At 40.5% G+C, this 15,577-nt stretch overlaps 1 protein-coding gene across 1 annotated transcript; it reads left to right on the plus strand.

Annotated features, from left to right (window-relative positions):
- The first annotated feature begins 7,611 nt into the window (after positions 1–7,611).
- Positions 7,612–13,363, plus strand: irx2a (iroquois homeobox 2a). The gene is made up of 3 exons (XM_085365221.1): positions 7,612–8,007; positions 9,380–9,785; positions 10,469–13,363. Exons 1-3 carry the CDS (start codon positions 7,768–7,770, stop codon positions 11,356–11,358), a joined length of 1,536 nt encoding a protein of 511 aa, XP_085221347.1. The 5' UTR covers positions 7,612–7,767; the 3' UTR covers positions 11,359–13,363.
- The last annotated feature ends 2,214 nt before the right edge of the window (positions 13,364–15,577 follow it).

Here is a 15,577-nt window from a genome sequence, read left to right on the forward strand (position 1 = left end):
ACACATATCCATAATTTATGGGGGACTTTGGTTCAATTTTTTGAGTTCTGGAGATTTAGACTGCATTTGATCATTTCTGTCCAGCATCTCTTTGTTACATTAACAGCAGACATAGCAGGCAAGATCAAATTACACTTTGTTGCATTGTTGTGTTTTAATATGGCAATAGTTAGTATTGTAATAGAAGTGCAAGTTACTCATGCCATGTTCCCCAGTATAACCACAAGTACTGGCTTTTGAATTTGACATTTGGAATGCATGACCAAAATCAATCCAAATTACCCCAGAATGTTGAATTGTGATTCTTTAGACCAAAATTAATCCACAGTTCTTTGTAAATGAGCGACACTGTGAACAATCGCAATGATTTTCAAAAGTTTTCATGATCCTTAATTAATTTAAGCCATATATGAAGTATATATGTTTTAAATACAGTGCCATCTGAGAGCCTGGAGCTCATATTCTCACCACATATAACGAAATCCCCAATTTCTTTGCAGTTTTAGATTGAGAAAGGTTATTCCTACACTACTGAACTAATTTATCTCTTTTATGAAGCGGTGAAACAGAGTTACAGTGTTTAACTGTGGCTATACATAATGTTTCTGGTTGATTGCTATAAGCAGAATGAACTACTGACCACCAACAATAAATTTTGTCCCTGACCAAGCTTCTAAATTTGATTTCCAGATGCAGTTACTTGGACAGATCAAATTTCTCTTTCTGGTTGTGAAGACAGGAGATGCTAAATACATATCTGGTGAATTACTATTTCAAAATCATAGCTTTAAAATTCTGCTTTGTTCAAAAATAGTCCGAGGACTCACAATCGCTATGACCATACCTAATGTAGGATGGATGTGTATAATTACAAGGTGGGGGACTCCACAAACATATACGTAAATGCACAACCAGACTAGCAGGGACAATAGAGGACAGACTTAGCCATTACTGCCAATTCCTGACTGCAGAAATATGGCAATCTGTATATTGTCCTGCCAATGTATTAAAGCCATGAGCTGCATTCCAGGTCTTGATTATGTGTGTACATGTACCACTGTCTATGCATGCGAGTGTATGCTGTACATATTGCATTGTTGGCACACATGTATTCATGCACTGATGTGTGTCTCTTAGTTATGTGTGTATAGGTGAGCGTGCATATTAGTTTGTAGTCCTGCTTGTGCGTGTGTGTGCTCTAGCTGGCATGTCAGCTGATGTCCCCAGTAATCCAGCAGTGGGCCTGTTGTGGATTAGTAGCAGGCTCCAGGGGATGGGAATCCCATTCCCGTTTACAGCTCTCCCTGGCAGGAAGAAAGGCAAGGATGCCTTCTCTCCCCTACCTTCACACCAGTTGGAGCCTGAAGGTGTGTATGTTTGTGTGTGTGCCTGAGTTTTTTTGTGTCTCTGTGTGTGAAATGGATGCTTGTGGATGTGTGTGATGTGTGTATGTTGTTTAAGATTAATTGGAGTTTTCTTCCAGTCTTATTAGATTACATTACATCTATTTTACACAAGCACAGATTCAGTTGGCAGCAAGGTTATACATGAAGAATATTTTGAAAAGTTTTTAATCTAGCATCACTCATATGTGTTTTTATTCAACATAAAATTTTGGTGACTGTAAAAAAAAATGCATGCAATTTTATGTAAAAGTCACTTTCTCGTGTTGTTGCCACCAAAGCAGGGTTATACAAGTTCCTTTTCCCTTCTCCTAATACAAAATGTCGCTTCCTTTTCTTGCTCTTTCTGTGGACAGAAAATGCTGTATCTATCTGGGGATGTCTCAGAGATACTCCTGCAGAAACGTCACAGATGGGTGGCGATGTTTTCATAATGTCCACCTCAGACACGCAAATTACGTGGCAACAACAAAAATTTTCCTCGCAGTTGGACTTGTCATGCAAAAACCATCCAACACAAGAGTTGACCTCGTGAACTTTGAGATACAAATTCACCTTCTCCCCTGTGACAACTTAAATGCCACCTTTCTTCCACCCAGAGAAACAAAAAAAACAAAGAAAAACATTTGTGTGTGTGTCTGTGTGTGTGTGTGTAACTGGGACTTGCAACTTGATAGCACAACAAAAGAGCTGTGGTGGCAAGTCCCCACGCAGACATTATATGTCAGCATCACCGTCATACTGTTAGCTGTCCCAACTGTACAAAGCCATCCTCAATCAGGGCACCTAACCAAGGTCAGCCTGGATTAGCCGTTAGTAACCCTATCAGGTCCAGCACAATGATTACAAAGCCCAGTGACACTGGCTGTCAGCAGACTCTTTCTAGGCAACCCTATCTGCCCGACCCTTGGCTACAGAGCCACTGGAGAGGGTTAGTCCATTTCAAATTGTTCCCCCTTTGTGTCTCCCTTTATTTCCCCCTTTGATTTTCGGCAACTCATTTCGTTCATCAATCAGTCTGTCTGGATGTGTGTGTGTTTGAAACCCATGCTGCACATAATTCCTATAATTTGTGGATTCTTTTTTTTTCTTCTTCCTCTTCCACATAGCCCATTCTTTGTGTTTGTTACTTCTGAAGCCAAAAGCCATTCCACCTAAATCCCCCAGCCTGCAGATGAATGAGCCCTGTAGCTTTACGCTTTATAGACCACATAACATACTCTGAAATGATCATTTGTAAAATGGAAATAGTAAGAAGACTTTCATATCTAACAGTTTTGGTTTAATCATCGTGTGACTTGTTTAAATTCTACTCTGTGTCGTATACTACTTCATGTTGAATATTCTGAATTGGTGAGACAGTGTTTAGTGAAGAACCTCTATTCTTGCAGTTTGCAGCACAGCACTTGGGAGGCATTTTCCCCATGAATTAGATAGCAGCCGCATTGTTCGACATGTCTTACTAACTCAGACAGCATGTCAAAATAAAAGCAAAATAAAGACTTGTGTTTCAGTACAAGCACAGTTGTTGTTTCCCTGCTTTTCTTTCTCTTTTTTTCAGGAGGAATTACACTTCAAGCCCATCGGTTTACTTCTTCACTTTTCCTGCCTGAGAACAGTTTCCTCCAACATGCATGTCAGTTAGCAGCATGTCAGACAAATCAAACCTATAAAGAAAGAGCTTTCTACTGATTTAGTTTCTTATAAACAAGAAGAACAGCAACAACAGCGCTAGCAGCATAATGTATTTGAAGCAACGTGGCAACCGATGTTCTCCACTTCAGCACATCAGAGGCGTCCCTGTTTCAGTCACCCTAAAGGTACCCGTTTACAAAGTGATAGGGCTTAGGGTTTTTAACTCGGGGCGAGGGTCTGATTTGAAACCCCCTTTGCTGCCAAGCACATGGACGGCTGCTGATTAGAAGAGGGTTGGCAGCAGTGGGCAGATGCCAGGCGGGGAGAGAGACGACGGCCTGTCGCCAGCCTGCCACCCAACCCCTCACATCAGCCATGAGTTGCCCCCTCCCTTACTGACCCCTCCCCCTCAATGTACAAAAAGAAAAAGGGAACGAGACGAACTGTAGTAGCGCATCAAAATTCAACAATTGTGACACACTGACAGATAAACAAAGTCGTGTACTTCAGCATTTTGGTTTTTTGTCATTTTTTGGGTTGTTTTTTTTCAAACTGATCTCGGGAGTTTTGAGGAGTTGTTTTGATCACATAAAGCTCAAGTCTGCTCAGCTAACTAAGTTGCTCAAGGAAAGATCACAATGCAGTTTTTCTGCTTTCCTGTGCACACCCACGCACAAACATGAGCATAAAAAACACACATGTGCTGTACTTTGTGCAAGCTTGGGATACTATACATTCTTTCTCCAGCCCACAGAGAATAAAATATTTTGAGCTTTTTTAACGTGTTTCTAAATTTGGGATTATAAATGTTGTTAGAGCATATTACGCTGTTTTGTTTTTTTTTAATGACACAAGATTAGATGAGCAACAATGACTGCCCAAAGTACAAAATCACCAGTATGAGTCCAAAAGAGACAGACCACAAGACAAAAGCTGCTTTTCAGGGAGGACAAACTCAGTGCACTCTGCCTTTAATCATTCTGCTATATTCCAGACTCAATTGATTTTACATCAGCTCAATATGACTACATAACAAGTCCATTTCTAGCTCTTGCCATGCACCTAGAGCTACGGATAATTACAGTAAAGGAGATACATCCATATTTCTTCATTTATCCAGCTGCAGCTAACTCTTCCCCTAAATGTACACAATTAGTGAACACAAGCCTCAATAGTTGCTTTCATTGCGCACCATACAAATAAAGTTTACAGCAGCCATATCCCAGAGGTTCAAGAGTGTATGAAAAATTAGAAATCAATATTAATTTAGTCATTTGTGTTGAGAACAAATATCATGACATAAAGGCTTTATCCTTTAGCTATTTAGTTTAACTCTGAGCAATTTACTCTATGAAAAGAATTAGCTGCTGGTAATCATTGTTACAAGTAACTCTGCCACTTCATTGTTATTTAAAGGTAAATTTTGTTGAGGGGAAATACTGGGAGAGAGGAAATCAATAATTGTTTCTTTTATTCATAAGGGAAGAGAAGATTTCTTATAAAATATCACCTGATATTAGGCTATCATCAGTGAGCAGAGACAATACAGCTACTTTTAGCCTTTAAACAATCATTTGCAAAAGCATCAGTTAGTTAGCCTGAAGTCTATTTTTTTTTTATAAAAAGGTATTGAATAATAAAAAGAAACACAAAACATATTTTTTGTGTATTATGCTTTTGTAATTATTAATAAAAGTAAAGATAGCACAGGTCTCGGCATCACAGCAATGCAAATAATTTGAAATAATGTATATGGTCCGTGGAAATGGTGTTCAGGTACTTTTATAATGGAGTCAAGTAAACTGGCGAGGTGTTCAGTTCATATTGAAAGGTCCACATCATTTTCCTCTCTGCTTCTGTCTGACCTCATGCTTTTCTGTTCCTCTTCACTACTTTAATTTCTGTTGGATCTATAAGGTCTTTCTCTGCCTGTCTCTGTCTACCTCATCGCTCTGTCTATGTGTCAATCATTTCATTCCCATCTCCTGTATCTTTATCAAGTTGGGACTAAAATATCTTTGGAGCCTTTCTGAAACTGAGACCTGGAATGCACTACTGTGGAGTTTAACATGCGCCCACATAGACACACACACTCTCACAGACACACAAACTTATGCACTTTAACCAGCTATAACAGGTGTACTTTCACAATACCAAATAGACACAGACTTGCATTTACAATTTAGATGCACGTGCATATAATTTAACCATCGTATATGCCTTCAGATATAAAGCCTCACAGACCATGCATACATATACACACTTGTTGGTACAGTACTAACAGTTAGCCCATGCCCTGTGTGTAGAGGAGACAGTGCCCCCTGGTGTGGGCCACTCAGTACTCCCGGTCAATAATATCTTGACCCGATCTATTTTGAGAGCACTCATTTACTCTTCTGCGATTGATTACTCCTGCCTGAAACATGGAAACCAACTGCATGTGCAGAAAAAAAACACAAGCCGTTCTGTAAAATTCACATAGATCATGAAATAATTAAGGATGCAGTAAATAATCTGTAGTTCTGTAATCTATTAAACAATATATATCTTTGTCAAACAATAAAACAATTTAAAAAGGTACCTATAGTAAAACTTTACTTATATTACTCTTATTTTGTATGTATTTCCGGGAACAGAGTTTTTAAAAAGTGTTCTAGAGGTCCAGCTACTATGGAATTTTAGGACAACAATGTTAGGTCGTGTCGATTTTAAGAATAATCAAATGTAAATTTCTGTTGAAAAAAAAAAGAGAGTAATACAGCATGTGGTTAAAATCAACAAATGGTAAATTGCCTGCCTTATGCTATAACTGTATGTAACGGTATAGTTATATGGTGTTATAAACAGTATTAAAATGTGAAAATACACATTTTGGGCAACACTATGTGTAAGTGATTGATTTGTTCACTTTTTTCTTTAAAAAAAATATGTTTAATGATTAAATATATGGACACTTTGAGTAATTTATAACAGATAGTTGTTATTATTTTTATTAGTATTGGTAGTAGTACCAGTAGTAGTAATATCCACATATATAGTATTAATCAAAATTTACTTCTTTTACATTAGATTTTATGTTAATTAGGTGTGAGGCCTCTATATAAATTATTCACATGCTAACAGGCCACCTGTTATAGACGAATTAGTACAAGTGAAATAAGTTAAACTGATGCCCATATAAATGCACAAACAGATCACAAAACATCACTATTTCCCAGTTATTATGCCCCCAGAACAGACTGTTTTTACAACACAATGCAGCGAAGGAATAAGTAACTTATTAGATGAATACACATTCATTTGAACCAATCCAGGCTACACTTTTTTTCCGCCAACAGCTGCCACCTCGACTGTCTGTTCCAAAACTGGTTTCAGGTTGTCGCCACGGCGTGTTGTATCTCTTTTCTCCAACAGAGGTCATAATGCGTGTAATCACAAATGACTATGCATTAATTAGCAAGAAGACAGACCTAAGTGCACACAGATATACTACAACGCGTACAGGTGAGCATCCAAACGCACTGACCAAGTAAACAAGCTTGGTTGGAGTTGGTGGTTAATCTTGGTGTCTGCATAGAGGAAACACCGCCCTTGATGAAGCGACCTCCTATGTAATTACTGGTGATGAATGAAATTGTAATAATAAGCGGAGGCCATGTAGATGCGCTAAGTAGTGAAACTTCGGGAGCGGTGTACGCCTCCCGCAGGCCAGAGCGCGCACTGCGTGAGGAGCGCCTACATATCGGAGTACACATACGTTCATGGATGTGTCGGTTTGTGAACTACAGGCAAAATAACCAGCTGCAAGTGGAGAGCATTGGCCATTTTATACTCTCGCTCCTGTTCGATCTCCCTCCTCAGCCTTTCCGTTGTTATTGGATTGGATTTAATCACACAGACACCGTGTACCACAGTCAACTTAGTTTTAAAGCAAAATAAAACGACAAGAAAAAAAGTACTGTCAGTAAAACAGATGAACTTTTATTTCACCGCCCTTTCTGCGCATGTCATGTGCTGCAAAAATACTCAGCCTAAGAAGCCAATTAAATTGGATTTAACCGTTTTTGAAATAATGAAATTGAAACGGACGTTGCGAGTCGACTGTATACTCATGGTGAATTTCTCTTGAAACAAATGGAAAATGAGCTATAACTGCGAGGCTTGGACTTAATAATTTGGGATCACTATAACATTTAGTTGGAGGATATGTCTGATACTAAGGGGGTGAAAAAAAAGTTTTAAATAGCCTCATTCCAAGTCAAACGTCTATTCATAGGACGGACGGACGCTACGATTTGCCGTGTGGATTCTTTGGTTATGTTCCGAGGCTCCATTTCTATCAGACAGAAAGGGGGCGGGGATGGGATATTCAGATGAGCCGGAGTGACAGCTCCTGTTTCCCCCAATGCTCTGTGTGTCTGAAACTCCACTGGCTCGTTCCCTCCTAACTCCTCACTTCATAGTGCTGCGTACTAAAAACATCGGACGCTAGGGGATCAAGACGCATGCCACATTGCCTCTATGTGGGCACTTTAACAGATCTTTCGGGGGGTTTTTCCCAGTAAGGGGGCAGTGGAGGGAGGCCTTTTTTTATTTTCACTCTCTGATGACTGTTTGCACGGCTGATTATTGAGTTGATTGTTTATTATTTTGGCCGCTGTTGTCCGCCGCCTTGTGCGTTTTTTTTCCTCCCCCTTTTTGGATTCGGCGACCTAACGCGCGCTCACCAATGTCCTATCCTCAGGGTTACCTCTACCAGCCCCCGGGCTCTCTGGCGCTGTATTCATGTCCTGCTTACGGGGCCTCGGCTTTGGCCGCCCCGCGGAACGAAGACTTGGCGAGGTCGTCGTCTGGCTCAGCCTTCAGCCCATATCCCGGGTCAGCTGCTTTCTCCGCTTCGGCCGGTGCAGGCTTCTCCACTCCACTGTCATACTCCACGGATCCAACCACGGGATTCCCATCGTACATGGTAAAACATCTTCTTTGTGTTTCTTTATGATAAAGCTTCCGAGAAGGCGATTGTCGGCGTTTTAAAGTCGCAGGCGAACAGCGCCGATAAATCGGTTTGCGTTTTCTTTTCTTTTTTTTGTCATGATTCACTCCACAGAAAGTAGTTGCGGAACTTTACCATGGAGTGCTATACATTCATATCTGGTGGCCTCCTAGAGGGGTCCTCGCTATAAAAATCTTTGACCCCCTTGGCTTAAATGGGATTTTTGATCGTGAGCCGCAGATTGGAATGGCTTTATTGACGCTTAACACTTCCTGCGCAGTTAATTGTATAAAATGGAATACCTAGGATTGCCTTTTAAGCGTCTGGCTTCTAAGCATCGACTTTATGCGCCATAGAAATCGAATATAACACAAACTATGACCCTTTTCTTCATCAGCCACGCACTAAAATCAGGAATGGATGGGGTGGTATAATTCTTGGTTAAATAAACTAAATTTTAACACGAAAAGCATGACTCGCAATGTTAATGACACAGGGCACCTCAAGCGTTCTAGGAAAGGTGCACATCAAGTGATTCGCTAATGGGATTTCTAATGCTGCAAAGAGACGATATGTTAACACATTGGAGCTGCCACCATAAACAAAAAGCAGCCACTGAAAGGAAATGAGTTGGTTAATAGGTGATTAAAGAAAATTAAAATTTCCTTTTTGTTATCTTAACTGCTATATAAAGGGGAACCCTGTTATTAGTTAATCCGATAATGATCCTAACCATTAGTTAACCATTACTCCTCGGCTTTTTGTGGCCTGCTTTTGCCCACGATGTGTTCAGCATGCCTGTTTACAATTAGTCCTTTTTGATTCAACCCGACAAGTGGGTTAAACCATAACAACAATAACAACAATAATACTTAAACAATTAGTTATTATTTATGCTTTGTTTATATGAAACAGTCCACTGCATTCCGAAATCCTGCGACGATATTTAAATCACTTTATAATATATAATTGATATAAAATGAAGATAAAATCTGGTACTACTTTTATATTTGAGTCCCGTCATTTTTCACTTGTTTGGACACGTTTTTCAAAAAGGAATGGTTATAGGCCTACTTTTTTAAACACTGTTGAATAAAGCATGTACAGTTATAGCTACTTATGATGTAATTTTTGTCTTATCATTTATTATTATTCGTCAAAATGTAAAGTTTATATATACATATAAATTTGTAATGTCCAACGTATAGGAAATTGTTTTTCAATATAAGTCACTTTGTACAAGCCACATTAATGTCAATTTTTTTTTTAAATTCTTTTTAATGTCAGTCTAACTCAGCTCAGCTCTTGACTTTTTCTTTCTTTCTTTTTTCCTCCAACTTTTATCCAGTCCTCTCCATACGACGCGCACACCACAGGCATGGCCGGGGCGTTGAGTTATCCCCCTTACGGGAGCCCAGGATACCCCTTCCAGCTCAACGACCCGGCTTACCGCAAAAATGCCACCAGGGACGCCACGGCCACCTTGAAGGCCTGGCTGCAGGAGCACAGGAAGAACCCGTATCCGACGAAAGGAGAAAAAATCATGCTGGCAATTATCACCAAGATGACCCTGACGCAGGTCTCTACTTGGTTCGCAAACGCTCGGAGGAGGCTCAAGAAGGAGAATAAGATGACATGGGCACCCCGGAATAAGAGCGAAGACGAGGACGAAGAAGACGGGGACGGCGAGAGGAAAGAAGTGGAGCGCTCAGAAAAAACCCTGGATAACAGCGAGGCTTCAGCGGAGGATGAAGGTGGGGTATTATCCGGCGACCAGGTCATGATCAATTCAGAGTTGGATGGGAAGGAGGGGGTGCCCATTTTATTTACTTCACAAGTTATGTGCTGCACTGCTGCTTTATGTCAAAATATCAAAGAGATGAAATTATAACTCAGTTACGTGAATTATAGTTCTAACACACACACACACACATATATATATTTTTAAAATTAAAATGTGTTTGCAAGACAGTCGAGTCCACGAACTATTTAGGTAGCCACGTTGATTGATATCAATTTTTAATGAAAAACGAGGTTCTAAGACTCAAGCTACACGTAATGACCTGTTAGAAGGAACATTTTATTTTCTTAAGCGTGATTAATGACAGGTCACTGGCAAGCAGACACCGAGCATAGCAGTAGCCATAAGTGGTCTCAATAAAACTAGACTGTTAATATTGTTACGATGAAAACGTCGACGTGCATGATTATGTAAAAAAAAGAAGAAGAAAAAAGACAGTACAATTGTTATGGTATAAAATATACATTAAATCCAGCCTACTTTATAAATGATGCATGTACCACTATTTAAGTAAGGCTGGCTGTAAAGTATTAACGATTAATGGACTTTATAAGTTTTATACAGTTTACTTTTGAGACTTTCTCACTTTCTTTAACATTTCTAACCCTTTTCCATTTATTTGCATGCTCGTCTTAGGCATCAGCTTGCACGTAGACACCCTGACGGACCACTCCTGCTCGGCAGAGTCAGACGGGGAGAAGGTCTGTGTGGGCGAGCTTGGCTCGGAACAAGCCGGCGACAAATGCGAAGAGGACGGCGAGGACCCAAACCGCGACCAGCGGGCTCAGCTTTCACCTAAACCCGTCACGTCATCGCCACTGACCGGAGTAGAAGCTCCAGTTCTCAGTCATCACCATCACCACCACCACCACCACCTCCACCATCTCCACCACCTCCACAGCCAACGCGAGGATTTAGCACGGAGCCTCGTCAGTAGCAACAATATTAACACCAATAAATCCTCCTCATGCCTTGACAACAGGCCTTCTTCGGGAGCGCCTCCTAACCCCACGGTCAAACCCAAATTGTGGTCGCTGGCGGAAATTGCTACCTCGGACCAAAAGCACCAACATCAGCAACAGCAACTGGGGCAGTCAACTGGGCAACCAAATTGCCCCTCCTCCAGCGGTGGACTTCTCACTTCCCCAACGCCTTCCGCAGCCTCCCCGGCTGCCAGTTCGCCCTCCCTCTACCCGCCCCCCTCCATCCTCGGAAGACCTATTTATTACACTTCACCCTTTTATAGCAATTACACAAACTATGGCAACTTCAGCCCCCTGCAGGGTCAAGGGATCCTGCGGTACACTAATTCATCTGGAGTGAGTCTGGCTGCTGCCGCCGCCGCCGCTGCCGCTGCTGCTGCAAACGAGGGTCTCAGTTCTTCTCAGCAGGCTCTGGAGGCCAGCACAAACCCCAAACACAGGCCAGACTCTCCCCTCGTTAAAAATAATCCAAACCAGATTGTTGTTGAGCAGCAGCAACAGCATTTCAGAACCGCAAATTTAGAAGCAAAGAAAGGTACGTAAAATATGACGCAGTAAAAAAAAAAATCATAATAATTAAAAAAAAAGAGAGAGACTAACTTATGAAAACTTATTTAATCTAGTGTTGAGTCCTAAATTTGTATTTTAATTCAACCCTGTAAGGAAATGGCGCCACGCTGGAGGTAAAATGAGCTCACTTGTTTCCAATGCAAACTAACTGGTTTTCTTTTTCACTTCCATGTGTCACTGCAATGACACCAAAGCATGATCTGAACTCTTTAGCCTTGTTTCGGGAAAGAAAAAAACAAAAACAAAAAAAACAAATAGCACCAAAACAGAACAAATTGAAGCCTTCATATTCAAGCGATCTTTTACAAGAAACAGCTAACACGACGTGATTTTTCATTTGTGCTAAGAAGAGTACATTTTAGGACTGAATACGAGACTAAATGACTTATTAAGTTGGACATTTTTCAGCGCAGTAAGGAAATGAACGCGCACTATGGCCTGTTATTCGTTTTCATTGCAGTAATCTCCCGGAGTAATCAATTTATAATTGCCTACCAGCCCTTAAAAAAGAAAAAAAAAAACTACGCATATTTTGATCTTTCCGATGATCCCACGGGATCATAAGAATCCGGTGACGGGGTTTCTATTTGCAACAATCTTGCCTTACAAAGCAGTAGGGATATAACATACAAGCCAATTGCAAACAAAACTTACAAGATCGCGTCTACAGATACACATTAAAACAACACTATGAAGGACGGGCCTGAAATAAGCTTATCCATGCGCTCAGACACGCGCGGGCGCGCGCGCGCACACACACACACACACACACACACACAGTAGGCACCCTGTGAATCCAATAAGCAGACAAAATGTTGCCATAGTTTTGAGCAGGAATCCTATTTTTAATGCTTCCTGTGTGTGCGCGCGCGCGCAGCGGGCCCAAGACCTTATCTTTCAACCTGGAATAATTCTAATTACACAGAGTCAGCCAAAAGCAAACAAATGAGTTTGTTTGCTGTGTGCAGTCATCGTGGAACTTCACGTTTTCAAATGTCACTTAGGTAGCTGTGGTGGTTACTTTCCTTGCGCACATTTAAAGCTTTCCCTACATGCCGACGAATAGCTTAAGGACGTTTTAGTAGCAGTATAAGCAGAGACACCCCCCCTCATTTTTAATGAGAACTTGCAGTATAGAGGTGTTTTTGTTCATGTTTTCTGTGGTGGTGGACGAAATTGATCATTTGATCGTGTGGGACTTTTTTTTAATTTCCATGGTCTGCAGGTAGGTGTCACAATTGCTTTGACTATAAAACGACAAAGGACGCCACCCCTTAGCCTCACGTTTTAACCCACATAACCTTTACTCCAAATCGGATCTGGTGCCACCATTTAGTCGGAATGACAGCTGCTACCGCTTTCTAAGCCCCACGCAGACTGGGACTTTTTCTTCAGCTCACGTTTGTCAGAATGTTATTGTATTATTTCCGCCGTTCTGTTTGAGGCAATTTGGACGACAATTACATATGCTGGTTTGAAACCGATCTCCCATTATATGTGATTTACATGTTATTTCTCAGGTTCCTCTAGTTTGCTTATTTGCCACGGTATATTATTTCAGTATATATTTACGTGTGAAAATAAAAACTAAAATTTGGCCTGAAACCGAGGTGTCTTGGGGACGCAAAGTGGACCGAATTGAACTGAAGTGAACTTGAGGACTTCAAAGTGGAATAGCCTACATTTGATATTTATTTTTTTAAAAGGATGGCGAAACGATACCTATAATTTATGCAAGTTGTATTGCAAAAATGGGAAACTGACATCGTCCGTTTGTTTTGTAAATATATATACATACATATATATATATATTATGGACGGTTTTTATTTGAAACGCATTTGGGAAAAAGGCGACCCAATCTTGTTATCAGGAGTACTTTTACTAATTTATATCTTTGAATGTAAATAAAATCAAAACTCGCTGGTAAAGATATACTGGTGGGGTATTATATCCATTATTCAAATGAGAAAATATTAAACTGTTTTCCCAACTATTACATTCATCTTTGGCAGTCTTTCTTTTAGTCATAACACTGTTTAACCCTGTTGCATTTTTTATTCCTTTTTTTTTTATTCTTTCTGCTCATTATTCTTTTGTTTTGTCAGTTGCAGATGGGAGATGTTTGATGAATCTCACTTTTCATGAAGATTATGAGTTCTCACAGATTGCACAATCCATTCTTTCTAAATGGACAATCATTTTCTTTTAAAGCGTCTGGTCAGGGGATCTCCCTCGGTCACATATTCAGGACCTTGATGGGGATAAACGAGATGCTTATTTTATTTCATTTTTCTCCCAGCTCCCCTCTCCCTGCCACACATTTATTTTTCAGTGTGATTAATACAGCCGTGGGACGCATCGGGCATTATGGGCTCCCAGCGGGGCCGTCCCTGGAGCTTTTTAGCCTGGTTCAGGATGGGTCAGCACTGCCTGCTTCATTACAGCACGGCATTGAGCAATCCATAAAAGTCTATCTAAGCATCTGCCAGCTCCAATGGGCTGTGTGATGGGCCCTAATCGGACAGGCTTTTCACTGCTTTTCATCATGGCTGGATATTATATCACACAGCTAACTGAACAAATTAGAAAGAAAAAAGGTAGTCTTTAGTTATTATTATTATTATTCTAATTATTAATTTAAATATTTTTTCACCTTATTGTGATATAAGGTATGAAATACTCAAATATACAATATTGACATCCTCCAAGAAGAGGCCTCCATCATTGCTCCCAGCTAGACTAAAAGCTAATCCTTCATTTTCCAGTTGAATTTGTGCTTTGGAGCAGTCCAAATGTCATGGGACCCCCACCCCTCCCCATACCAACGACGTAATATTTAGCTGCTACCAAGGGAGCAGTGGAGGGTAAACCTACCTTAACTCACTTAGACCACCTTTTAAGTTAAAACAAGTCTTTGTGACATAAATGCATACTTTGCTCAAAGAGTAAATAGTGTTACACTCCCAGGATGGTGTAAAAGTCACCTTTGGATTATTCATGAAACCATCACTATTTTTTTTTTTAGGTTCTTTGGTTCATCAGTGCTGTGAATTGAAATATTTTATCATTTACCTCTACCTCACTAACAGACTGCTGCAGTAGACGGAAGACATGAATGTTATAGCACCTGGCCAGTTTCTTCCTCAGTCAAAATGCTTTCATTAGCAGCTGATTTATTGAAATGCATACTTTATTCTCAGGTGGGCTCCCCCAGGGACGCGCACTGTTGTCAAATAGCACCGGAGGCAGTCTCGAGAGCACATAGGGGCCCTGCCTCTCACTCGCTTTTTCTTTCTGTCACCTGCTGCTGCTCCCTTCAAATGTCAACATTTGCTTGCAATAAAAAAGTGTTATTGTTTCATTCAAAAAAAAAAAAAAAAGAGAAAGTGCTCGGCAACCAGTCACCTTTGAACACATGAAAAGAAACTTCCACCCCTCCTCTTTGTTTGACTGAGAGCAACGGCAGGTGAAAATAGGAACAAGGCGGCCATTGCACATGACAAATTTCAAGCTGTGAAACCCCTTATGAAACAATTGTGAATTTATGCCACAATTAGTCACAATTGTGCAGAGGAATTCCTGACTCTTTTGAAATAGCTCTTCTTTGGTCCACATCCATTCAGACTATTTGTGGAAGAAACTAGGGTAACCTTGACACAGCCTCGATATTGATCCTCAAGGGCAAAACAGACGGTTTGCTTAGTACCATAAAGCAATGTTTTAGTGTCGGGGAATGATTTAAACTAATCTAGATATTCTTTTAGTTCCATGCACTGCATACCAAATAAAGACATAATCCCATCAAATAGCCTACCAACAAAGATGCGATCGTTACTAAGGACTAGTCGTCATTGAAAACTACATTGATGTTATCGCAGGGCTCATAGGCTTCATGCGAGCACAGACTTGAGAGCAAGTGGACTCATTCCCCTTATCGCTGATCAAATAAGTAGCTCGCATATGCAGATAATTCATGAGCTCTGTGTATCTTTTATCCTCCTATCAACACTTTCTCCTCCAAAATGGCTCAAGCGTTTATCTCTGATACACACCTGCTGAAGCTAAAGTTTCACTGTAGCCAATTACTATTTTACAGTTGTCCTTTACTGGAGGTGCAGTGTTAATTTGACATGATGTTAAGGAAGACTATTAGGCAGTTGACTGATTTGCTACAGATGCCCAGATGTTAAA

This window comes from Diplotaxodon limnothrissa, linkage group LG11 (genome assembly GCF_057381915.1).
Source record: "Diplotaxodon limnothrissa isolate DT_005_m linkage group LG11, D_limnothrissa_male_GT1.1, whole genome shotgun sequence".
Taxonomy (NCBI): domain Eukaryota; kingdom Metazoa; phylum Chordata; class Actinopteri; order Cichliformes; family Cichlidae; genus Diplotaxodon; species Diplotaxodon limnothrissa.